The 26,056-nt window shown below is 36.8% G+C and overlaps 2 protein-coding genes across 2 annotated transcripts; both read left to right on the forward strand.

Annotated features, from left to right (window-relative positions):
• The first annotated feature begins 537 nt into the window (after positions 1-537).
• On the forward strand, positions 538-12,639 carry LOC117989479 (ATP-binding cassette sub-family B member 10, mitochondrial). Its single transcript, XM_034976852.2, has 10 exons — positions 538-976; positions 1,564-1,770; positions 2,926-3,128; positions 4,042-4,176; positions 4,936-5,082; positions 5,925-6,156; positions 6,601-6,878; positions 7,221-7,304; positions 7,581-7,733; positions 10,064-12,639. Exons 1-10 carry the CDS (start codon positions 610-612, stop codon positions 10,361-10,363), a joined length of 2,106 nt encoding a protein of 701 aa, XP_034832743.1. The 5' UTR covers positions 538-609; the 3' UTR covers positions 10,364-12,639.
• Positions 12,640-13,070: 431 nt separating this feature from the next.
• On the forward strand, positions 13,071-25,355 carry LOC117989480 (probable 4-coumarate--CoA ligase 1). The gene is made up of 9 exons (XM_034976853.2): positions 13,071-13,405; positions 17,727-17,937; positions 20,445-20,591; positions 21,184-21,384; positions 21,868-21,976; positions 22,238-22,464; positions 23,141-23,319; positions 23,717-23,872; positions 24,260-25,355. The coding sequence occupies exons 1-9, from the start codon at positions 13,139-13,141 to the stop codon at positions 24,542-24,544; spliced, it is 1,782 nt and encodes a 593-aa protein (XP_034832744.1). The 5' UTR covers positions 13,071-13,138; the 3' UTR covers positions 24,545-25,355.
• The last annotated feature ends 701 nt before the right edge of the window (positions 25,356-26,056 follow it).

The raw sequence follows: 26,056 nt of genomic DNA on the forward strand, positions 1-26,056 counted from the left end.
AGTACGAAGGGTTCCGTACTACTGTCGTATTTTTTCGTCATTTTTCATTGCACTGCATCCTTTTCAGTCTGCATATTAACACATTAAATCCGCCATATTTTTTTTAAATATTTACCACCCTTAGGGGATAAGGACACCCTCGCCATCAAGACGAATCTAATGACGTAAGTTTAAAGTTATAATTTATCAAAATCGGTTAAGCCGTTGATTGATGATTGATATGATCTAGTAATATAAAAAAAGGTCAGATAAAAAATAATTCATTGTGTAATGTTTCAGTCTATATTACTTTACTCTATGGTGTAATGCTAGGTTATCTTAGTATTATCTTAGGTTTAATGTTTACCAGAGAAGAATGAAACTAGTACTTAGAAATTCTTTGGAAACGCTCTTTTCAAATTGGCTTAGGTTTTGCCGTAAAAGCCCAATCTATAGTATAATTTTTATTTTATAACAGGGTCACACAAGCTGTTGTGTCAACTGTCAAATGTCAATTTAATTTCACATTTCAATTGTCATTTGTCAACAATCCTCAACAATCAACAACTGTCAGTCGCGATGTTATTATTTTTCATCATTTTATTTTAAAAGATTCAAATTCGATTAAAAATGTTACAAAGATTACTTTGTAAAAGTTTAAATGTTAAAGTATGTGGTGGCCAGATAAATTTACTGTTTAAGTTACCACCTTCAAGTCATTCCTGTGAACAATGCAGATTCAGGTTATTCTCTAGTCAGAAACTTTCAACTTTACGAAATAATTACGAAAGGACGTTATTACTAGGAAGGGATGTATATTTTGGGAGGTCCAGGTACTATACTAGCCAAGTTGATGCTCAGAAAAAAAATGAACACATCGAAACCATCAAAGATAAGACGGTGATAGCGACCTCAAAGAAGATAAATGTAAAATTAAAGCCTTCGGAGTTAAAGAGACTACTCTCTTTGGCAGAGCCAGAAAAATGGACCCTTGCTGGTATATAATCTATTTATTTTATAATGTCCATATAAGCAAACTAAATATTTTTTATTAGAATTGAACAAGCTTTTTAGAAAGCATATATATATACATACATATACACATACATATATATACTTTAATTTTATATTATTCTTTGATTTCTACACGAAATATCTAAATAGTTAAGTAATTAAAAGTAACATTTCATCATAATGTGTTGTATGGGAGGAGTTTCCTATTTGCTCAGCTGAGGCAATTTAAGTAGCAATTACATAGATATTTAATTTATTTAAAACTAGAGGATGCTCACGAATATGTCCGCATGGCTTTAGGTTTATGTAAATCCTGTGGGAACTCTGAATTTCTGGGATAAAAGTAGTCTGTATCTGTCCCTGAGATCAAGCTATCTCTGTACCTAATAGATGGTGCTAGTGACGTCATCATCTTGGATTTAGGTTTTGCATTATATGATGTAGTTCCAAGCAATCAATTTTGATGGATTACAAATGTACATTGAGGACTAACATTCATTTGTAAACATTTTTTGGTGAAAGCTATAATTTAAATACAGGCAAAGTAATACCTTGGGGTAATTATTTCAGGTGCTATTGGATTCCTCTTAATATCCTCCAGTGTGACAATGGCAGTACCATTTTCCTTGGGCATGGTGCTGGACATCATATACAGTGGCACAAATGACCTCATATCTGCTAGGGAGAAACTAGATCAGTTGTGTATGGTGCTATGTGGAGTCTTCCTTGTTGGTGGATTTTGCAACTTCGGCAGAGTGTATTTGATGTCAATATCTGGTAAAATATGGTATCTACACTAAGGTTGACTTGCACCAACATTTTAAATGTGTTTCCTTGTTCTTATCAACTCTGGAATGAACTTGATAAAAATGTGCTGAATTGATCAACTCATTCTTTTTGGAAGTCGATTAAAAATTGTCAGCATGACAAATTTAACTAATCCAGATTCCAGACTAAGCAGTTTGGTGCAGGTAGCCCTACAAGATCCCAATTAGGATCCACCTTCACCCATGTCTGTCACTTCTTAAGATTGATAATAAATATTTTTCATTTGGTTAACACAGATGGGTGAAAGTTCACCCCATGCAGAATTTTGGACTATAATTTATGGACTTCTTTTATTTGTAGAATTTTTGAGCAGTTTAGGCTGTGCAGTCAAAAAGTCTTGTAAATGTATAAGATTGATATCAATGATACATTTATGTATTAATTTTAAAACAAACACATTTTTATTATTACATTACAATTATCGTTATGGTGCATCGAAAACCTGTTTGGTTAATTTGATATTGTGTCTATCTGTAAACCTGTGATCAGTAGGGGTTTACTATACATCACAATTTTTATGAATTCAATTGGTATTATCTTGATCCATGCATAATTGGTTAGAATAATGGGAATTGTGTCTGTCAGTTTGTTTGCTATGTTTATAGTTTATACATTAAAACTGATTAAAAGCAATTTTGTTGGAATTTGGCTTTAAATGCAAATAATATCCTAAATTTGAATAACTTTGATATTGTAGAATGTTAGGCATGAATTTGTAATTGGTGCCTAATATTTTCTAATATATACATATTACAAATGTAGGCATGTGCTATGATAATTATTTGGCACCTTTCTTACTAGTTGACCTCAGTAGATAAAATGTCTATTTACTCTGAATGTTTAAATTTTTTTCATGCTTAGTAACCAATAAAAACATTTTTTATCATAAGTATAGGTTTTTTAAAGGTATTATTTAACTAGTAGTTAGTTAATTAATGTTATCAAGTGGTACAATTCAATACAAAAACCTTTTGGATTGCAAACTGTCTCAGAATTGATGAGATATTGAGGCGAATATAATTAGATGTTGAAAATACTTTGTACATTTGGAGACTCCAATAAAACGAGGACACATTAAAAAAATGTCTTATCGTACTTTTTTAGGTCAAAGAATGACGCAGGCACTTCGTAAACAAGTGTTTGCGTCTATAATGCGTCAAGAGCCGGCGTGGTTCGCAAAGACGTCCACTGGAGAGCTAGTCAATAGACTATCAGCTGACACTCAGCTGGTTGGACGCAACCTTAGTTCAAACGTTAGCGATGGGTTGAGATCGCTGTTTATGGTTGGAGCTGGCACTGGAATGATGGTAAACAGAATATTTGAGAAGCTAGCGAACAATACGGTATAATTGCACGGAATTAAATTTTACATTAAGTACTTTTAAAACTTATAAAACGAAATCTGTTAAAACTACTGTAATTGTATCGTTTTGATCTAAATCATTAACGTTTAAGTTTTAAGCGTTTTCTTTGGTAATGAGTTCAGATATTCAGTGATCGAAATCACGTAGTTTGGAAGTGGTTTAGCACGGTTTTAGGCCGTTCTTATTAGAAATAAATAGTATTTTGTAAAGGAGTGGATGGAATGTATGTAATTTAATGGCTGAAAACGGTAAGCGCCTCTCTTATCGAGAGTTACATTTTTGTAACGTTTGCCGTAGAGACAATGTGACCATGTAGTCTTAGTGCTAAAAAAAAATTACCAGACATTTCACAGCGATTAATAGCATCATCTGGTGACAGAAGCCTCATTTATTGCGCAACGGATCAGCCTGGATGTCCAGCGCGGTAATGCAGCCAGTATTATTGGCACCATTCCACGCGGGCATGATTTGTATAGCAATTAGATTGAACGGGAGCAGTGTGTATAGTCTCAATCGTAACAACAGGAAGATCTTCATTCCGATTGGTGTTGTGCTCGGAGGTACCGACAGCTGTTTTTTGAAACTTTTATATATATAGCAGATTCCTAAACACTCCGTTAGTGCGATTCAGATTTGCGTATTCTACTTTCATTTCCTAGGATGGTACCCGTGCTGCCATCTAGTGAGAGCGATGTGAATTGATGAAATGATTGCTGATCGATTTCTTCGTACGAGTGAGGAGCGCCATCTGCTCGCGAATGTGCCGACCTGTGGGGAAGGCTAGCTTTAAGTTTTATGTGAACATCCACGCTGATAAATAACAGATAAAGAAAAAAATAGTATTTTATATTTACAGTTCTACATGTCACCATCCTTAGCCCTAATAGGGTTGTGTGTAGTGCCTCCTGTGTCGATGTTAGCTGTGATTTACGGACGATTCGTGCGGGGCATCACTAGAGAGTTGCAAGACGCTTTAGCAGAGACTAGTGAGGTGCGTAACAACTAACAATTAGTCCATTATAGTACTCTTTAGATCTTACAGGCCTTATGTTCATGCAGGCAACCTCAACGATCACCTACGCAAGAAATATGATAGTGCTTGAGTGTGTACGCAAACACACTGTGCGCTCTATTCCTTTATCCGATGGGACGGCAATCCGACGCGACCGGAGCCAGATCAGGCGCAGGGCTTACAGCTTCACGTGCTGTCCTGGGCACGTGGGAATATTTACAACTTCTCAATTCGTGCTGCTACTGAGAATTTCTTGACTGAAAAATAACTTTTTTGCCCGACCTGACTCAAACTTCGGACCTCATAGTCAGCAGCCAAAAAAGTTAGCTTCTAGACTAATGAATCATTATTAATTATTCATAGTAATATAAGAAATGCGTAAATGTGTGTCTGCTAGCTTTTCACGGCCTATCCGTGTTTAACCGATTATATTTATGATGAAATTTGGCTATACTATTAGACAGACAGATAGATATTATACCAACTTTCGTATTTATAATATTAATACATGATGCCCGTGACTTCGTACGTGTGGATTTAGTTTTTAAAATCTCGTGGGAACTCTTTGATTTCCGGGATAAAAAGTAGCCTATATGTTACTCTCCATCCTTTCAACTGCCAAAAATCAAGTCGATTGGTTGCTTAGTTAGGGTGTAAAGGAAGAACAAACAAACACACTTTCGCATTTATAATTTTAATATTATTATTATTCTATTAAGTTCCATTATTTTTTTGCAGTTAGCTGAAGAAAAAATTTCGAATATAAAAACAGTGAAATCCTTTAGTAAGGAAAAGAGAGAATGCGAGTCGTACGCACAAAGAATAGAAACACTATTGAATTTGGCCTACAAAGAGTCCTTGGCAGTCGGTAGTTTTTACGGTTTGGTAAGTACAATCCTTAATAAATCACACTAGCTTATTCCCGTGACTTGGTCCGCGTGAACTACACAAATTTTATTTTACCCCTTAGGGATAGAATTTTCAAAAATCTTCTCAAATGGTTGGACCGATTTTCATCAAACATAGCTAAACTATCTCGATTAAACAGGCTTTCGAATAAAAGAAACCGCATTCAAATCAGTCCATCCGTTTGAGCGCTACGATGCTACATACAGACACAGATATATACGTTAAACTTATACAGTACGCGGCAGAAAATAATGTACATCAACCTTTCGAAAGAGATAGCGGTGTTGTAGAGCATTGTCTCTGTTGTTGAGACCGACAAAACGTCACATAGGTATGAGTGACAGAGACAACGCTCTACCAAGCCGAAATATCATTATAAAGGCCGATGTACATTATTTTCTGCCGCGTACTGTACACCCCTTTGTTGCCATGTAGGTTAGAAAGGACCTTGACATACACAAATACATACGAACAACAAACCTACCTTGACTTAACTACCTTACCTATTTTGAATAAATCATTTGACTTTGACTTTGACTTTGAAACTGATCCGTGGGTTCAGTTTTTCCATTTTGAAGTACAGAACCTAACAAACGGACAACCACTTGATTTTCTAAATCCTTGTGGACTAAGACGCAGGTACAGTGCGACAAGGCTATCTTGGCGCGTGGCGAAAATCGGAACTAACGTTGCCGTAAAGTTTCCCCTTTGTTTGAATATTCTAAGCCTTTGTTCTCCAACAGCGCCCCCCTGTCAATGTCATTCAAGTGCCAAGAGAGCCTTGTCACACTGTATAATCTTGTTTGGTATATTTTCAGACAGGCCTAGCTGGTAACACTATAATAATCCTAGTGCTGTACTACGGTGGTGGAATGGTGGCAACTGAACAGTTGACAGTTGGCAACCTCACTTCTTTCCTTCTATATGCAGCCTATGTGGGCATCAGCATCGGGGGCCTGAGCAGCTTTTATACAGAGTTGAACAAGGGCATGGGCGCTGCGACCAGACTATGGGAAATTATTGACAGGGAACCTAAGATACCAGTTATAGGTAAGTTTTTGAAGCGAAACAAATTTTTAGAATGGTGTAGAACTGAAAAGTTTTCTATCCAAATAAACTTTCTACTACAAAATACTGATTTTTGTGTTTTACAGTAGAAGGAGACAGGTCATTATTGGGACCATCTACATACTGTACTACCACTTTTATATGTTACTTTGATATACCTGCGCAGAAATCTTATCTTTGAATACCGCGAAAATATTTCAGCCAATTATAGTGCGCGTCCGTCCGCTATTGGCTGTTGCCTAGGCATCATGTTCTGTAGGTGTTCATGTGTCAATTTAACGTCAAGCAATGAGGCCTGTATTTCATTGGTGTACATTCGGTGTTAGTCAGTGTTAAGTTGCGCTTTTCTGCGTAGACGAATTTTGCCGATGCAATAAAAGTATATGCCGTAGAACTATTATTTTATATTCAAATCTTATTTTTCAGGTGGTATACGACCGAAAGAGCGACCCAAAGGCGAAATAGTATTAGAGAATATCAACTTTTCCTACGTCGGTGCACCACTAATAAAAGGCCTGAACCTGCATTTACAGCCGGGTAAAAGCATAGCTTTAGTGGGGAGGTCTGGCTGCGGAAAGAGTACGGTCGTGGCCCTTATTCTTAGGCTATATGACCCTGAAGCGGGCAGGATATTGTTGGATGGAGTGGACATAAAGCAGTTGGACCCGGTGTGGCTGAGGAGTCATATAGGATACGTAAGTCAGGTAAAGTGATCTTGATAGAAATTTCTTGCGCGAGTCTTTACATTACACAGTGCAGGTGATTTGCTAGAGTTAACTTGTATATATTTTTGCCAGCGGGCTACTTTTGATAGCTGAACGTATAGTACGCGACAGGTCGAGATGGCAATTGGGTTAGGGACGCCCGTACATCCCCCGGACACATCCGCACAGCCCCCGCAAAACGCGGATGACGTGCGGGTGTGCGTGGCGTCCCCCCGCCGATACCCCGATTGTCATCTTGACCTGTCACGTACTTATACAATACTTATCGGTTAAATTTGTTGCTGAGATATATTTATTAGCTTAAATTATATTTTGTTTTAGGAACCCGTGCTGTTCACTGGATCTATAAAAGAGAACATTCTCTATGGTGCTGTCGATGATTATGTGCCGTCGGAAAATGAAAAGGTAAATTATTTATGCTACAGGTGTGGCATGACGAAAATCACTGTCGAGTCGCAAATTTAATAAAGTGGGCAATATTTTCCCCATATTCGAATAAGGGTTACCTGAGCCGAAGACGAAGGCCGCCGCCAAGTAACTCTGAGCTTCCTTTTGAGGGCCATAGTAAGTAGTGTCACTCGGAGGAGAATTTTCGAACTATTCATGAACTACTACCAACTATTACCAAATACAACTTTTTATATATTATATAAATATGTATAATGTGAGTAAATATTGCAGGAGCCGGCGTGGTTAGTAGCGGCGAAGGCAGCTCAGCTGCAAGAACTGGCGTTGGGAAGTCGCGATGGCTGGGCGCGCGCAGTTGGCGCGGGCGGCTCGCAACTTAGCGGTGGACAGAAGCAGAGAGTTGCGATCGCACGTGCTATAGTCCAGGTGGGATTAATAATAATTTCATTAAAAACTGTCGTTGCGTCAAGCCAAGACCTGCGACGAAGATCGTGTTGTCGTCGTCAACCGATATCCATCCACCGCTGGAGATAGGTTTCTTGTAGGGAGTTCCATACGCCTTACACCGCCTGCATCCAGCGGCTCTCTGCTACCTAGTGGGGAGTCTGTCATTAAGTGGCCATCGCTGCGCTTTGCGATCAAAAAGCGCAGGCAGCACGTTGATAAACCAACGACTATCGATTCTTCGCAGTATCTATATATATATTTTTCACAATCACACCTGATGATGTGCCCTGTACTACTGAAATAAAATTGTTTGGTACGCTAACATATGCAGAAAATAATAAAATTGATAGTTGATACGCACGCAAGTCGCCGATGAATGGATGGTGCCATCCATGACTTGCGTGCGGCGGACGTCTTACACTAGTAAATAAACTAATAAATCATCTAAGGCGCAGATTCACGGTTTTAATTAAAAATAATATAAATAAATATAGCATTCGTTATGGATAATTATAAATTATAATACAAGAAATGAGTTATTGTATTCAGTGAAGCAATAGTGCAATTATAATATTATCTACAGGGTCGATGGGTACTATTAATGGTTATTCAATGAATAGTTTCCTTTAAAAAAAACCTTTTTATTGGGCCTTCACTGTTGAAATTCGTTGCATATTTCTTTCTAGAATCTAGATGATGCCCGCCGACTTCGGCCGCGTTGATTTAGGTTTTTAAAAATCCCGTGGGAACTCTGATTTTCCGAAATAAAATGCTTATGTCCTTCCCCGGGATGCAAGCTATACAAAAGCTATAAAAATTTCATCAAAATCGGTTGAAAGGATGGGCCGTGAAAGGCTAGCAGACTATCTTTATACACAATAATATAGCCTATGTTACTTGTGGATAAATTAAAAGAATTATTAAAATAGGTTCAGTTTCAGTGTTAATCTATCGACAAACAAACAAGCAAATCTTTTCTTTTTATAATATTATTTTTATATTATTACTTATAGATTAGAAGAAGGAAAATTTGTTGAAAAATGGCGTTTACTTTTTCTTAAAATTTTTTGTTCATTTCTAAATACAAAATATGTCAAAAATTGCAGAACCCGCAGAATTCGAACTTCGAACTGCATCTCCCCTGTATTTAAAATTATTTTGAAATGCCCTTGAAGTAAACACTATCATAAATATTTTTGGTTCAATTTATAAATATATCCCAGTTGCTATATCGGATCAGTTAAATTATTGAAAGCGTTCAATTCGTAATAGCTATGTAAACATAAGTTGCGAGTTTTTATCTTATTTGCCATTCAGCAGGTCAAGGATTTCACAGAACAAGACAAAGTGTTTTAATTGGATAAAATTGATTCATTATATTCTAATTGTTAAGTTTAGTAAACCAGGTTATTTACCTATTTGGAGGGCGAGCACACACATTATTGCTTTGTTTGCACCTGACTCTTCTCAAAATATTTATGCTTTAAAAGTATCTACCTAGGTATAACATTACATTATGTTGCAATTTATCATATAAATCATGACTATGCACTAGACAGCTTGTACAAAAAAATGTTGAATAGGTTATTGAATGTAAGTTACCTATCTACTTTTTGCAATTTGGTTGAGCTCAGCGATATAATGAATTGTTAAATGTTCATTCATAAGGTTTTACGTTGATATTTCAGTTAGTTAGTTTATCCCCTTATATGTATAAACTAGTATTTTCAAGTTATACTTTTAAATTTTAAGGGCGTCTGCCAGGGGGTTGCCATGATACTAAGGGTGAGAGCGCACTTTGAGTTTGCTCAGACTTAAGTTTGAGTTAAAACGAGACAGATTTATGCGAGAGATATACATCTGTCTCATTTTAACTCTGTTTTAAGTCTAAGCAAAGTCAAAGAGCGCTCTATAGATTTCACCCTCAGTGTCTGGCAATGCATGACGTGATTTCTAATACTATTCCTAAGAAAATATAAAAAAATTAGACTTTATACTTTGGCGTATTACCTGTTATCTCTCAAAGCCACCATGATCCAAACGTCATATTCGCCGATCGTTCCTCCCAGCGTTGGGGACAATGTGCGGAGAAACTTTCCGTTTTTATAAAATAACGAAGGTCTGGCACGCGCTGGCTCTCTCTATTAGAGTGTCCACCATCTACCATCGATGTATTTACCATCGGTTGATGATGATGATGATGATGATGATGATGATGATGATGATGATGATGATGATTATTATTATTATTTACCATCGAATGTACCAATTGAGCTGCAGTATCAACAAACAAAATTTTTTGTTCGCAGAACCCAAAAATCCTCATACTCGACGAAGCTACCTCAGCCCTAGACACGTATTCGGAATACCTAGTCGATAAAGCACTGAAGGAAATCAGCCGAGACCGCACCGTGTTGACCATTGCACACAGACTTAGCACAATACAATCAGCCGACGAAGTCGCAGTTATAGGCGACGGGAGGATCATAGAAAAGGGACCATACACTGAACTAATGGCGAAACCAGATGGCTATTTCAGAGAGCTCATAATGCATCAGACGTTTGCCAGGACGAAGCCAAAAAACAATACAGATGTACAAAATACCTAATCAACAGCCCTTTTTTTTTTAGAAAATATTGTATCTCTAAACACAATGTGAAAATGTTAGGCTGCGCGCACATTAATTACCTGAACAATTAGTTGCTCGATTTTAGAAACTAAATCGTCCCCTATTCGAGTAACTATGCAACCAAAATCAAATGTGTGTTGATTGGTCGCTTCAGCAAAGCTCAAATGACAATACTGACGTCCAGTCTAAAAAATGGTTCAGTCCACGTTGGTAACCAACTTTTCGTAACCAGCTAAGATAAATAAGATTAATATTTCGTCTTTTCATAACTGGCTATTAATCGAGAATATTTTTACCGGGTTCGTAACGGAATAAGATTAATGTCTTTTTGTAGCTGGTTCCGAAAAATTGATTACCAAAGTGGACGGAACGAAAAAATACCATTATACAAAATTTGTCACAGTTATACAGAATTTTGAGTAGTTTTCAAGGAAAAATATTATAGAAGGCTTTTTGTTAAAATATACATTTCCCACCTTTTATTAAGACAATAAAACCTGTTGTGCTGTTTCTCAAAAGCTCTATTTTTGTTTTCATTTATTACAAAATTACAAAATTAAAGACAAAATTTTTCTTCACATACCTACCGATTTCATAAGGCACTTTTATTAAGGCTTTCAAAGTGATAATGTTAATATTTATTATAACTTATAAATAGTGTTAGGGAAATAATATGTTGGTTGTTGTATATTATTTGTTCATTAGAACAGTGAATTTCTTGGTGTATTGTTAGTTATCTTATTACAAAATTCCACTTTATATTTTTAATTGGTTTTATGAAAATACGAAATGAATGTGCGAAATAATCACGAAATAATATAGTTATGTGATAAATATTGTATATAAGTATTTAAATGCGATATTTAAATCATAAAAGAGAGTAGGTAAGTACTATGTACCTATGTTACTTAAGCCGTGTCCACACCATTAGTTTGCGTTACGTGTTGAAGGCTGCCTACGACGACAGTGTTTTAGTCGCCTGACTGATATAGGTTGAGAAAATACAACTCCCCTTCTATTATTAAAATGCTATGATTCCAAATTAGCAATTTTATCAGTTAAGTTTTACAGATTAACTTCGTCATAGATAATATAGCCCCGTCACCATCAATGTATAATCGCACCTCGCACCGAATGCAGATTCTTACAAAAGCTTCTAGGGCTGAGATCTAAATAGAGCGCACTTTGACTTTGCTTAGACTTTACTGTGAGTTAGGACGCATCGTTTTAATTGCGTTTTAAATCTGAGCAAAGTTAAAGTAAGTAAACTCTACAGATTTCGCTCTAAATCCCACCATTATTAATTGATTGTCTGAGAAACAATTTGATACGGAATTAGGTATGTTTAAAGAATCTTTTTTGCATATAAAAACGTCTACCTGATAAAAATTGGAGATTCAAACAAACATTCTCACTGGTGTGGACACGACTTAACTTATACTATATAAAACTTTTTTTCTATTGTTTATTATTTTTGAATCAAAGGCGAGCGTTCTACACAGTCAATTTATAAGTGTATCGTTGCAATAAGCGCAGTAACGATACATGCTTTGATTATCTAAATTAGTTTGATGAGTTTGCAATCAGGATGCATTGTCGACCTTCGGAGTGTCGCCCTATTGACCATCGTAACAATATCTAAATTTAAAAAAAAACACTAAGGCACTGTTTATACAGAAATGGTGAAGACGTGGCGTGGACAATAATCATGTGAATGAAGAAGTTTCCGTGCCACTGATCGCCATTTCTGTATAAACCGCGCCTTACTGCTTTTTTACGAAAAATAAAAATAAAACGAATATAAGTAGGTACCTAATTGTACAAAATAAACTTATTATGTACAATTAAATTCTGACGAGTGTAATTTTTTATTTTATAATACACTAGCTTATGCTCGCGACTTCGTTCGCGTGGACTACAAAATTTCAAAACCCTATTTCACCCCCTTAGAAGTTGAATTTTCAAAAATCCTTTCTTAGCGGATGCCTACGTCATAATAGCTATCTGCATGCCAAATTTCAGCCCGATCCGTCCAGTAGTTTGAGCTGTGCGTTGATAGATCAGTCAGTCAGTCAGTCAGTCATTCAGTCAGTCAGTCAGTCAGTCACCTTTTCCTTTTATATATATATATAGATAATTATGATGATAATAATTTATATTATTGTACCTAATTATTTAAATTACAGTGATGACGGGTAATGGAATAATTTAATTTATTTGACTAAATAAAAATATTATGGTTGTTGTTACTTTTCTATACGTCTTTTAATGAAACCCTTTTGAAACGTTTTTCACTACCAAAGTCTACAAAAATAAAGACCAACTAGGAATCGAACTTGGGGCATTGTTTAAAACAAAAAATAAGTTGGTAGGTAAGTATATAGACCTACTGTTGCGCAATAGAAGCTATTAGCAATCTATTTTGAGCTAACCGGGAATCAAATTAGGGATCTTTTGTACGGACTGCGCTAGAGGTGTTCATAATAATTATGAATGGAATGCTTCCATGAAAACAATATAAGGTAGAGATGTTACGATTTCGTAATCGTTAACAAAAGTAGGTAATAGTGACGGACAAGTTAATAAATATTGATAACGATACACGAGACAATAAATGCCTTAGTTTTTCATAGACTTGTAGATAGGAACTTGGACCTTGCCCTATGACGATGGGCTTGTCGACGCGCCAAAACATTAGAGGCGATCAACATTTACGCGCCATCGTTCCGCAGGCGAACATTCCGAGCGGAAAATATGTCTCATTTGAAAATTATACGCGGAAATTTTGCGCGCCAAATTTTAAACAATTTTTCCGCGCACAAAAAACAGAAAAAATTAAAAACCTCGCTAGCAGTTTCTGTGGTACGGAATTCTTGTCGTGGTTTAGCTACTAAGCCAGCAACTACGGTATTGGAACAAAATGTTTTGAGTTCGCCATGGGGTGAAATCACTGTTGGAAAAGAAACGATGTTTGAATATGTTTTCAAAGACATAGATTTGTGGTCAGACGCCCCTTGTGTGGTAAGTTTATTTTTTCTTTGTTCAATAGTTTTTAAAGTTCTGTTTACATAAGTAGGTAGGTACTTGTAAGGTATATTTAAACAATTTAATTGAATATCTAATTCAATATTCGGTTTTGGGTCAATGTTCTACACCAAATATCAAAATTTCAGGTTTGTTTATTTCGTCTACGAGCTAGAGAACTATGACACGGACAAACAGACACAGCAGAATGACTTTAAAATCATAAAAAAGTTAAACTGTTTAAGATAGGGTAGTTAGGCAGGTACTTACCCTATGTTATATCTACCTAATGTTGTTCCATGAGTAGGTACTCTCCTTTAAAATCGAAATCAAATGTAAATTGAAAAATAGGTATGCTGATATTATGTAGGTAGTTACCTATTTTTTTTTCAACATTATATTCAGAAGAAATTAAGTGAAAAATACGTAAATTCAACTAAGTAAGAAAATATTATATTATTTTAAGTAACCTAACCTAACGAGATTGGTAGGTATACTTGGTAGGTCTTGTACTTTGTACCTATAGGTAATTAAGGACTGAATCAAGATAGAGTTTACAGCAAAGATGCTGTAAATTGTATGATTGTTACGGGTAGGTACAAAGTTCAGATAAAATCTATAAACACGCGGATGAAGTCGCCGGCGATGATGGAGAATATAAATAGATACTGAAGGTGAAGGCTACCTGAGGATAGTTGGCACTAAAACTGAATGCTTTTTTTCTGTAAAAACCGAATTTGGTTGCATTTTAATGCACATTGAAAATTGAGTAAGTATGTTTTGTGAATTTAGCACATGAAGTCCATTAGTCTATAATAAGCATGGCTATTGCATTGCTTTTATTTATTAGGTAGATCTGTTCGTATGTCAAGGCCTTCTGAAGGAAATTAAATATAAGGTAGGTATATAGGTATAGTGTTTGTAGGTATCCTCTTTGATATGTGATATCAAAGGTTTATTTTACGTGAGTTTAAAAATTAATAGTTAGGTAAATTTTAGGGTTGCTATTATTACTATTACCCTATTAGGTACTATGCTTCCGTTGTCCGTCCGTCCGTCTGTCTGTCAGCTATATCTCGTGAACCGTTTAGGTTGAGAATTGAAACTTTCAGAGAGTATCAATTATATTGTCGCTATAACAACAAAAAATAAAAAATTCAAAATGGTTGCCATGAATTTAAATAGTGTGTTTGCGCGATGGTACGGAACCCTTTCTGAGCGAGTTTGACTCGCACTTGACCGATTTTCAGAGTTCCGTACACCGAGGAATAAGTGGATAAATAGTCTCTGGGCACGGGTGGCGTGCGGGTGTGCGGGGCATCCCTTAGCCTCATACCGCGATTACCATTTCGCCCTGTCGCGAACTAAGTATAGGTACCTATCTACAAGCAATACGGTTCAACGTTAGAAGAACGCTAGTACAAGGCCATCGCACTGGCCTATTGCACCTCGTGCAAGTTGTAGGTACCTATCTATAGATTCAAGTTAATTACTTCCTTGCAACGACTTAAATCATCTATAGGTACCTACATACTTAGGTATAATAAATCGAGACGATTTCTGTAGGTACATTAAATAGGTCGATAGGCATAGAGCCCAAAACAGATTTTAAAAAATTGCCCTCTGTTTGTATGTGCGCGTTTCAAGCTGAAACTAAGTACTTAACGGATTTGAATAAAATTTGGCATAGGTAAAGTCCGCGACAGGTTGAGATGGCAATCGGGGTATGAGGTGGGGGACGCTCCGCACACCCGCACGTCACCCCCGTTTGCCCGCACCGAGTTAGCACGGGGGCTGTGTGGGTTTGCGGGGCGTTCCCTCCCCGATTGCCATCTCGACTTGTCTATGTTGTACTATGGCTACTTTAGCTAATACTCTGTGTCAACGAAGGTAGGTATAATTTTTTCTAAAGAATATTAGCCAAGTTTATTATGCTGACTAATATTCCCCTTTCTCCTCTAACTAAGCGTAAAGCTTATGCTAGGAGTAGGTACGACAATAGTGCAACGGGTGGGGTTTGAACCGGCGACCTTTCGGATTTCAGGCCGCTCCTTTAACCGTTGAGCTATCGAGGATCTCCAAAAACGTTCAATCTTAGGGTTCCGTATACAAAGGGTGCCAACGAGACCCTATTACCTACCAAGACTTCGCTGGCCGTCAGTCGTTCCGTCCGTCCGTCTGTCTGTCAGAGGGCTTTATCTCGTGAACCGTAGTTAGAGAGAGAGAGAAATTTTCACAGAATGTGTATTTCTATTGCCGCTATAACAACAAATAGGTAGGTAACTAGGTACCTACTTAATAAGAATTTCAAAATGGCCGCCATGAAATTTAAAAAAATTAAAATGTGTTATTTCTTGTACGACGATAATGGTATGGGACCCTTCGTGTGCATGTCCAACTCGCACCTGACCGATTTTTTTAGGTATACCTACCTAAATATCGAACATTATAATATGTAGGTAAACACAAACAAACCAACTTGAAGAGGTAGATATTTCTATATTTCATAATATTTGTATAGACTACAGAAGCAGTGATATGATAAGATAGAGATGTTATTATGCGCACAAAATGACTTTTCACGCGCCATTTTAACTTTGTGTCAGTCATATGATCAAAAGTACAGTGCAACAAGGCTCTCTTGGCACTTGAATGACACTATGGGGGGCGCTGTTGGAGAACAAAGGCTTAGAATATTCAAACAAAAACAAAGGGAAAACTTGACGGCAACATTAGTTCCGATTTTATTTTCGCCACGCGCCAAGCAACGTTAGTTCAGATTTTCACCACGTACCAAGATAGCTTTGTCGCACTGGACGATTTTAGTCTCTGTTTGAAAGGTGAACCGTACTTTTGACATGCAGTTGACCCATACCTATAGTTAAAATGGCGCGTTAGAAGTCATTTTGTACCGACTATTTCTAACATCTTAGAAAAATTAGGTAGGTAAGTAGCTACATCAACTTACGAGTAGCTACTAGGTACCTACTCATCCATCCATTGAATAGTAGATAATAATATTATATCTACTGATACGAATTGATTAGAAATTATCAGAGAAAGTATACATGCAAATGTGCATTGATAACTGTGACAATTAATGATGAAATAATTGCAGCTAAGCGCTAGTCTATAAATTAAAAAAAACAACTACCTAGGTATAACCTAATTATAATAACTAGGTGCCGATTACTAATAATTAAGAATGCGTTTAAGAATGTTTTCCGTTTTGTCGTGCAGTTTTCGTCGCTGAGCTTAAATCTGTTAAAGCTGGGCACGTTTGATCACAAGGCTCTAAGTATTTTGTGGTCAAAAGCTCCATCTATCTTTTTCGTTTAGTCCGTGGTAAACCTATAAATAAGCGCCTAACTCCAACGGTCAATATTCTCGTGCCAAATAATGTTTAGCTGCCTACGTTACATTTGCTTATTAATTTGTTTATACTATGTATTTGCACCTCATCATCATCATGATCAACCCATCGCCGGCTCACTACAGAGCACGGGTCTCCTCTCAGAGTGAGAAGGGTCTGCTCTCTATTCTAACATGGAACCAGGAATCAGTTTAGCTTAGTGACTAGTGTATTCATTTGTTCTGTGATTTCTAACAAACTAACAATCATTATACCTACCTACTTACTTAAGTACCTATATTTCTATTGGCACATTATAATGACTAGGTAGGTTCCTGTTTAATCGATGACAATAGGCATAGCTTCTACTTAATGTAGGGTACATTTAAATAAACAGTGAAGCTAATTGGAATCAAGATCAAAAGGGTCGATTTGTATTGTATCGTACCTACCTATGTAATAGGTTGGTTTTGGTATGACGATTACCTACACAAATGAACGTTTTTTTTTTTCAAATGCAAATTTGATGATGATAAACAATTTAATGGTAGGTAAGTAGGCAGTAAATAGTAAATACTTAGTAATGTCACAGAATATATAATAGTACTAACGTAGTAATGTGAGTCGTTTTGCTACTTTTTTATCGTTCGGTAGTCACTAAAAAGTAAAAAAATAATTTAATTTATTACCCAATATAGTATACAAGAGCTATTGGAGTTCTATAGTAATATTTTTTTGGAGTCGGTGCCAATGTGGAGTCACAAAACAATATGAAGCTACAGTAGATAGACGGTTCGTGCGGCTACTTGGCACCGGCTCCAAAAAATATTACTATAGAACTACAATAACTCTTGTATACATAATATATTGTAATAAATTAAAATTATTTTTTACTTTATAGTGTTTGTGGTTAATGAAGTCAGTTTTTTTATATATTTTTTTATAGGACGAATATTATTATTACAGACATGCGGTGCTACGGGGCGGTCGTACGACTATGCCATGACCAAAATGATGGTGGAGCGTTGCGCCAATGCTCTGGCGGGACCTTTGAAGCTGAAGCCTGGAGAGAGGATCGGACTCATCCTTCCAAACATCCCGGAGTTCGTGGTACTCATACACGGGGCCATGAAAGCCGGACTGGTGGTTACTTTCGCCAACCCGTTGTACACTGCAGGTGAGAAGTAAATACTTACCTAGTTACCTACCAATGTCGTCAAACAAAGAGAACTCTGTTCTGAAGAGAACCTGCGCAGTGGGTGAAACGATATTGGTGACACGAAGTAAGGCGCGACGGCAGGGTGTCAGTTCCGTCTCGCATTCGTAAAAAAATTGTAGTTTATTCAATCCGCGCGTTGTTCGACACATCTCCTCCTAGGCTAATTCGCTAACTCAGTGATGAATTATAGCCACCGAGCTCATATGACATTAGTTAGTTTACTGAGTGATATTACCTAAGAGCCCTCGCCCACGGCGACTTTTTGTAGCAATACAGAAGCGATGCTGTCGCGCGTCCGCATCGATACAGTCGCGAAGCGGTCGCCAGCTGTATGCCGTCGCCCACGGATTCAGTCGCGATGCAAACGCGATACTGTCGCGCTTCTGTCTCGATGCAAACGAGAAAAAATGTTGCACTGATGCTCGGTTCTCCATTCACGCGCCACCCTCCCTCCGTTCTTCCCCCGATGTCGTCCGACATAGTCGCGCGTTTGCATCGATACAGTCGCGATGCAGTAGCGCGTTGCAAATGCGACTAACACGCGTTAGTAGTGATGCTGGCGTGCGTTTAGCAAACGCGCGACAGCATCGCTACAAAAAGTTGCCGTGGGCGAGGGCTCTTAATGATATTTCGTAAAAACCTTCAATGGATTATAAATAAATGTCAAATGAGCTCGGTGGCTATCATTCATCGTTGAACATTGAGTTAGTGAATCAACCTGCAGATATGTACTGTCGTCCAAAAGTCTTTTTAACTAACACCAATTACTGTACCTACGTACCTACATTCTTATAAAAATCTATCCAGTGCCAGTGGGGCTAACACTGTACCAGCTACAGTACGCGGCAGAAAGTAATGTAGGTACATCGGCCTTTAGAATGACATTTCGGCTTTGTAGAGCGTTGTCTCTGTCACTCATACCTATATGACGATTGGTCGGTCTCACCGACAGACGACAGCGACAATGCTCTACAAATCAGCTATATCCTTCGAAAAGTCGACTTATATTACTTTTTGCCGCGTAGGTAGGTACTGTAATGTTCTCGTAGTTGTTTATTACGTTGCGACACTGACGATTTGTGATATTCTTGCTGTGATTCTGCAGACTGCAGTTTAACCAATAGCGAGAGAGACATGCTCATAACAAATCAGAGGTTAAATTGACACTGTAGCTGTCGAATTTTGGTGGTAAGTTCGAACTCATAATCTGTTGGTAATAAGGGTATTCGTGTTTTAACTACGAGGTCATCATAGCTCTTCACTTTGAGATATTGTTACACCTTAGGTACCTACAATGTAAAACTCTGGTCCTGCAGATAAAATGGCTTTTATGATAATAATTATTAATGGTTAGGTTTTTTACTGTCCATAAATAGTACTTAAACATACTTAGACGTAAAACTAAATAATTATAATTTATATGAAGACTAGCTTATCCCCGCGACTTCGTACAAACCAGTCTACAACAGATAGATAGAATGATATACATACACACTTTCGCATTTATAATAAGTATTAGTACCTATAATATTTATTTATTTTTATTTTTCATGTACCAAAATTGTAGTTACAAAGTAATAATAAATTAAGTTACATTGGAAATGCTTGTCTCTAAACAGAGATTTCTTCCAGCTTCCCATTCAAGGTTGTGAGCAAGGCGTATCAAGAAGTGGAATAGGTCTACGGTACTAGAATCTAATAAACTACATAAATATCTTATAATAAATAATTATATACATAATATATGAAAAATATAAATACATATAATATATAAAATACTCTATTATTATTACTACTTACCTACCTACCTACAATTAATATTATTACTTACCTACAGATTTTTTCGCAAATATACCAAAAATTTCGCTCGCGCTTTTGTTTTACATTGCCTGCAACTTCGTCCAAATGGATTTAGTTTTTAAAAACACGTGAGAACTCTTTAATGTTCCGGGATAAAAAGCCTGTCTATTTCCGGGATGCAAGCTAGGTATTCCTGAATAGAACCTGGTTAAAAAGATATGCCGTGAAAAGATAACAGATAGATAGATATACAGACACACTTTCGCACTTATAATATTAGTAGGTATAATATTTAGTATTTACCGATTTTTTCGTAAATATATCAAAATATTTGCGCTTTTGTTTTACTTTGGTTAATGCCTGTAACTTCGTCCACATGGATTTAGTTTAAAGTCGTTTCCAAGTGCAGACAGACAGACTGACACTTTCGAATTTACAATATCAGTATGCATATAATTATGTATGCAGATGTCCCGGTCATCCTTATCAGCAATTATGGCAGCCCTATGCTAGTTGCTACATTTTGTAGTTAAGCCCTGTGTATGCGGTTCGTATAGTGTCATATCATATAGTGCTTGTTTGTCGAGACCACCCACACTTGCATTAAAACGCAAAACTGATGTCAACAAGATTTTTTTAACATAAATAAATAAATTTAATTGCAGACGAGGTGGGTCGCCAATTCACTGATTGCAATGTGAAGGCGATTGCCACCATCGAGTTGTTCATGCCTGTCGCGATGGAAGTAAGCAAGAAGCTCAAGGATTATAAGGGGACTATTTGGGTTGGAGGAGAGGACGACCAGGTCAAAGGTAAACATGCATATATTTTTACATCCTATGAGGCTCTTCCGTATGATAAGAGGGATCAAAAGTAATAAAGGAATCGCCTCATCATCATCATGATCAACCCATCACTGGCTCACTACAGAGCACGGGTCTCCTCTCAGAGTGAGAAGGGTTTTGGCCATAGTCTACCACTCTGTCCATTTGCGGATTGGTAGATTTCACCTTTTGAGAACTCTCAGGCATGCAGGTTTCCTCGCGATGTTTTCCTTCACCGTAAAGAAAGTGATATTTAATTAATTAAAACGCACATAGCTCCGAACAGTTAGAGGTGCGTGCCCGGGATCGAAACCCAAACCTCCGATTAGAAGGCGGACACTAGGCTATCTCACAAGGAATCGCCTAACTCAGTTCAATTGTTGGGTGAGCGCATATCAGGATAAAAATTGAGTATTCCATCTTCAGGCGCGATCAAAGATTAACATCCTGATGATTAGTAGGTATGTAATAGTTCTGTGCCTGATTTTCATAAGTTTTCATAAATAGGTATTTTACATATTTATTTACAGCTTTAAATCTAGTCTAGATAAATATCTAATTTTTTTTCTATCTTTTTAAGGGATTTTTGGCCTGCGATCACTCCTCATGGCTGACCATAAAGCTGATCTGCCAACATTAAACTGTGACGACGTCTGTCTGATCCCCTACTCTAGCGGAACGACGGGTATGCCCAAAGGAGTCATGTTAACTCACAAGAATTTAGTTTCAAATTTGAAGCAAGTGCAAGCACCTAAGATGATGAAGTATGAAGGTGAAAAGGGTAAGTTGATCTACTAATAGGTATATTTACTTCCTCAAGTCACCAAATCTTCCATCGAAATTGCTTTGGGAGTATTATTGTTTTTCTACCTCATCACGATCAACCATCACCAGCTCAACACTGAGCACGGGTGTCCTCTCAGAATAAGAAGGGTTTGGGCCATAGTCAACCGCGCTTACCTAATGCGAATTGGCAGACATCATACGACCATTACGGAGAACTATCAGCCATGTAGGTTCTCTCACGATGTTTTCCTTCACCGCGCGTTAAAGCAAGTGATCCACATAGGTAGCTCCAAAAGTTAAGAGATCCAGACTCCTTTCCTTCTATTGAAAGCCGACCACTAGTGCCACTAGCTTATCATCGCTCTTTCTCCCTACCTACATACCTATTTTTAATATTGTAGGCATAATTATGTTGATGAGTGTGTAATTAAGTATTTCATCTACTACATTATTATTAGGTTCAAATGTATTTTTACAGGTAAAGGAGACGTTGTTCTTACGGTTCCCCCATTTTTCCACATCTATGGTTTCAATGGAATTATGAATTATAACCTCGTTTTGGGATACCACATTGTTTCCATACCAAAGTGAGTTATATTTCTATTTTACACATTGAAAACTAACTACATCTTAGAGGTTAGATCATAGAAAAATACACGACTTTTATAATTAATTCTTTTCAATGAGTGTTTCTCTATTATCAATTTTAATTTAGACCTTCCATAAATTTTCGCCCTAAGGATAGCTAAGATTTTTTTTGCCACTCTACGGCTTTCCATTCCATGTGATTTTTATCGAATTATAGGCAAATTGAAAAATACTTATAACTCAGAAATTTCTCCCTTCAGATTCACGCCAGAAGATTACATCAATTGTTTGATGGAGTACGAGCCAACGACACTATTCGTGGTGCCATCTTTACTGGCGTTCATGGCCACACACCCGATGGTCAAGAAGGAGCATTTGCAGTCAGTGGAAACCATCATGGTGGGCGCAGCTCCCACAACTGACAGTATGCTGGAGAAGTTTTTGCTAAAGTGTGAAAAAACTAAAGACCAGATTAAGCTGCTTCAAGGTTTGGTTCTTTATTGAAGTATGAGAGAATAATGAGAGAATAAAATAGTTTTTTTTATTCATTTAAACTTTTACAAGTGCTTTTAAATCGTCAGAATAAGTTACCAGAGTAAGATTTTTAGTGGCATTTTAATTATAATAAAGTTACGTAAGTAACAAACATTGCCCCAAAATTATCAGTACCCTTATTATAAATGCGAAAGTGTGTTTGTTTGTTGGTTTGTCCTTCAATCACGTCGCAACGGTGCAACGGATTGACGTGATTTTTTGCATGGGTATAGATAAAGACCTGGAGAGTGACTTAGACTTAGGCTACTTTTTATCCCGGAAAATCAAAGAGTTCCCGCGGGATTTTTAAAAACCTTATTCCACGCGGACGAAAACGCGGGCATCAGCTAGTAAGGAATAAAGCTAGCTTCACTGAAGTAACTTCACTGAGTGGAAGAAGAAGACATGTTCTGCCGACCCCACGTAGCGTGGGATAAGGTAAGGAAGAAGAAGAAGCTAGCTTCACCGAAACCTCTATCAACAATTAAGACTCGAGATGAAATAATTAGAAATGAGTCGTGAAAACATTGTGGGGCCACACCAATCTCTTATATGGTCCTTTGAAAAAACTGGTGACTGCAATATTCCGCTGCTAGATGTGACTTAACAAACAAACGTTCGTGTTCCAGGTTACGGCATGACGGAAAGCTCTCCCGTAACTCTAATGACACCGTATATCTACCCGTATGGAAAAGTGGGGTCTGTTGGACAGTTGGTGCCGTCGACGCAGGCGAGGGTCCTGTCGTTAACAACAAGTGAAGCCCTGGGGCCACATCAATCTGGAGAACTTTTATTGAGAGGACCGCAGGTAAGGCACTGCTCGTAATGAAATGTTTTGAAAAAGGGCATCTAGATAACATTCTGTTGCATCTTCACCTATTTATGAGGTTGGAGAAAACACTAGAGCTAACGAATATCCTCTACAAATCTCGATATCCCCAGGATACCGAATTTTTGATAACTTACGAAATTTACACAAAATCAACTTTATTCCTATTTACATAATAGGCTGAGTAAACACAAATTGAAACGTTGCCATATTAATTCCGTTGTAATAAGTTTCCTCGGTCTGCCCTACAATTAGCTTGACTAACACGATAATTTAGTTTAGTATTTTTCAGCAACGCCCACAATTTCGCTTTCGCTGCTCGGTCTGTAACTGTACACTCAATAAGACATATACTTTCATCTTTTTAATATTGCAGGTCATGAAAGGCTATTGGAACAACGAGCAAGCTACCAAGGAAACGGTAGACAGCGAGGGCTGGTTGCACACTGGAGACGTGGCTTACTATGATGAAGATCACTACTTCTATATCGTTGATCGCACTAAAGAGCTTATCAAGGTCAAGGGTAACCAGGTACGATCATTGGAACTTTATTATTTAATTCAAAACTTGATTCGAAACAGTACTCTTGGTAGTGTTATTAATAAATTAATAATGGAGGTATCCTGTATGCCTGTAACAGACTTTTATATAGCAATTTTTCTATTGGCTACATTAGTAAAACACCTTTTTATGTATTTCAAATCAAGCAAAAGGTTTTCAGGAATAGTTATGGCGTGTCTCTAGTCAAACGGGTCATAAATTGAGAGTAGATTGCAAAAGATTTTCAAGAATAGTTTTGGCGTGTTATATTACATGGTCAAACGGACTTAGAGCCGTTACCCGATATATAATTTAGAGTTATCTAAATTAAGTTAATCAAGAAAGGCATTAACTCCAATTAGAAATGTTAATTTGCAGGTATCACCAACTGAGATCGAAAGCGTGATTATGGAAATGCCTGAAGTGGCAGATGTCGCTGTTGTAGGCATGCCTCACTCTCTTGCAGGGGAAGTCCCTAAAGCGTTTGTCGTTCTGAAACCTAACCATAAACTTACAGAGAAACAAGTTTACGATATCGTCGCTCAGAAGCTGACAAAATACAAGCATCTCGAAGGCGGTGTGGTCTTCGTAAAGTCGATACCGCGCAATGTGGCGGGAAAAATAATGCGTAACGAACTAAAAGTATTAGGTGGGAAACATTGATTTTTCATAAATAGAGGAAAATATTGTATTTTTTAAAATAATAACTAAGTCAATATTCTGTAAATATTTTTTTTAATTGCTTGACTGCGTAAAAGTGAATAAGATAGTAGATAGAAATTGCATAGGTACCTAAATAGAATAGGTATTATACTTAACTGTATTTTTATGTGTACCTACTTAATAATATGTAGCTTAATTTTATGACCGAAATAAACCATGAAATTAATATTATCATTCTGTAATCTGTCGATTAGTTACATATAACATTGTTATTTATGGAAAATATGACAAATAGGAAAAAAGCTAAGAATAGATGTTTAATATAAATATATTTCGCGGTTACTAATCACTCGTGCCAAGAGAGTTATCGACAGATTACACATAGATTAGGTATTAATTTTAATAGTTAAAGAAATTACGGGCAATACTAATAATAATTATTGCGAGAACCTCGAAATTAATATGTACCTAATACGAACTTTGAAGAATAGTACAAAATATTAAGTGATAATTTATTAGTTGGTTAAAATCGGTTAGCATAATATTTACCTAGTTACTTAATGTGTGTTTGTATGTAAACAGAATGATTTACACTTGTTACAATTGTTTGGAATATTTTTTCAGTGAGGTATACCTAAATAGTAATTTAGACTGATATTATAGTAATGTAGTTATTTACTGTACTTAATATATGCGATATACATAGATGCGGTATCTATGAGGTGTGTGTACTTATAAAATTAGGGTAGGTAGGTCTTTTAATAAAATGTTTTAATAAATTTTAAAATTTTGTAGTTCTGTTTTACTTAATTATATGTTTTTTTTTTCAATTAAACTATATTTTAATAAAGTTTTTTGATTAAACTATTTAGTGTTAAAAACCTGCCAAGTGCGAGTCAGACTCGCGCACATCAAAATAAACAAAAATCTGTTTTAGAATGTACCTACAGATAAAACCCTTTCATATGATACCCCACTTGGTATCTTGTTTTGAAAATTGATAATACTAGTATTTGATCATTTTAATTTTTTTCTGTGATGTAACCACAACTCACCGTTTTCAGATTTATTCCTTTATTTGTGCTATAAGACCTACCTACCTACAGATTTTCATGATTCTAGGTCAACGGGAAGTAGCCTATACGTTTTTTTGACAGACATACAACAAAGTGATTCTATAAGGGTACCTTGTTCCTTTTGAGGTATGGAACCCTAAAAAAATGAAATCTGCTTGTATAATTTTCAAATCACAATATTTCTCTACTCCATAGTCCTGTTTAGTCCGTACCCGAAGGGTGCTAATAGTGGATAGCGGAGATTTAGTAATAGGATCCCTATTAATAGGCCTCCGCTTTCAGTTTGTCTGTCTGTCAAGGGCTGTATCTTAGGAGTCAACCACCTACAAGGTAGAGTTGAAATTTCTGTGTGTACCTATTTCTATTGCTGCTACAACAAAAAATAAAAATTTCAAAATGGTCACCATGTAAATAAAGAGCAAACAAGCAAGCGGCC

Source organism: Maniola hyperantus, chromosome 16 (assembly GCF_902806685.2).
Source record: "Maniola hyperantus chromosome 16, iAphHyp1.2, whole genome shotgun sequence".
NCBI classification, from domain to species: domain Eukaryota; kingdom Metazoa; phylum Arthropoda; class Insecta; order Lepidoptera; family Nymphalidae; genus Maniola; species Maniola hyperantus.

Bases quoted from the DNA above. Each gene is read 5' to 3' on its own strand.
- LOC117989479 (XM_034976852.2), top strand. From the start codon at position 610: ATGTTACAAAGATTACTTTGTAAAAGTTTAAATGTTAAAGTATGTGGT. The intron at 977-1,563 runs GTATATAATCTA...TAATTATTTCAG, and splicing joins AGAAAAATGGACCCTTGCTG to GTGCTATTGGATTCCTCTTA. The intron at 3,129-4,041 runs GTAAACAGAATA...TTATATTTACAG, and splicing joins GAGCTGGCACTGGAATGATG to TTCTACATGTCACCATCCTT.
- LOC117989480 (XM_034976853.2), top strand. From the start codon at position 13,139: ATGTCTCATTTGAAAATTATACGCGGAAATTTTGCGCGCCAAATTTTA. The intron at 17,938-20,444 runs GTGAGAAGTAAA...ATTTAATTGCAG, and splicing joins CAACCCGTTGTACACTGCAG to ACGAGGTGGGTCGCCAATTC. The intron at 23,873-24,259 runs GTACGATCATTG...GTTAATTTGCAG, and splicing joins TCAAGGTCAAGGGTAACCAG to GTATCACCAACTGAGATCGA.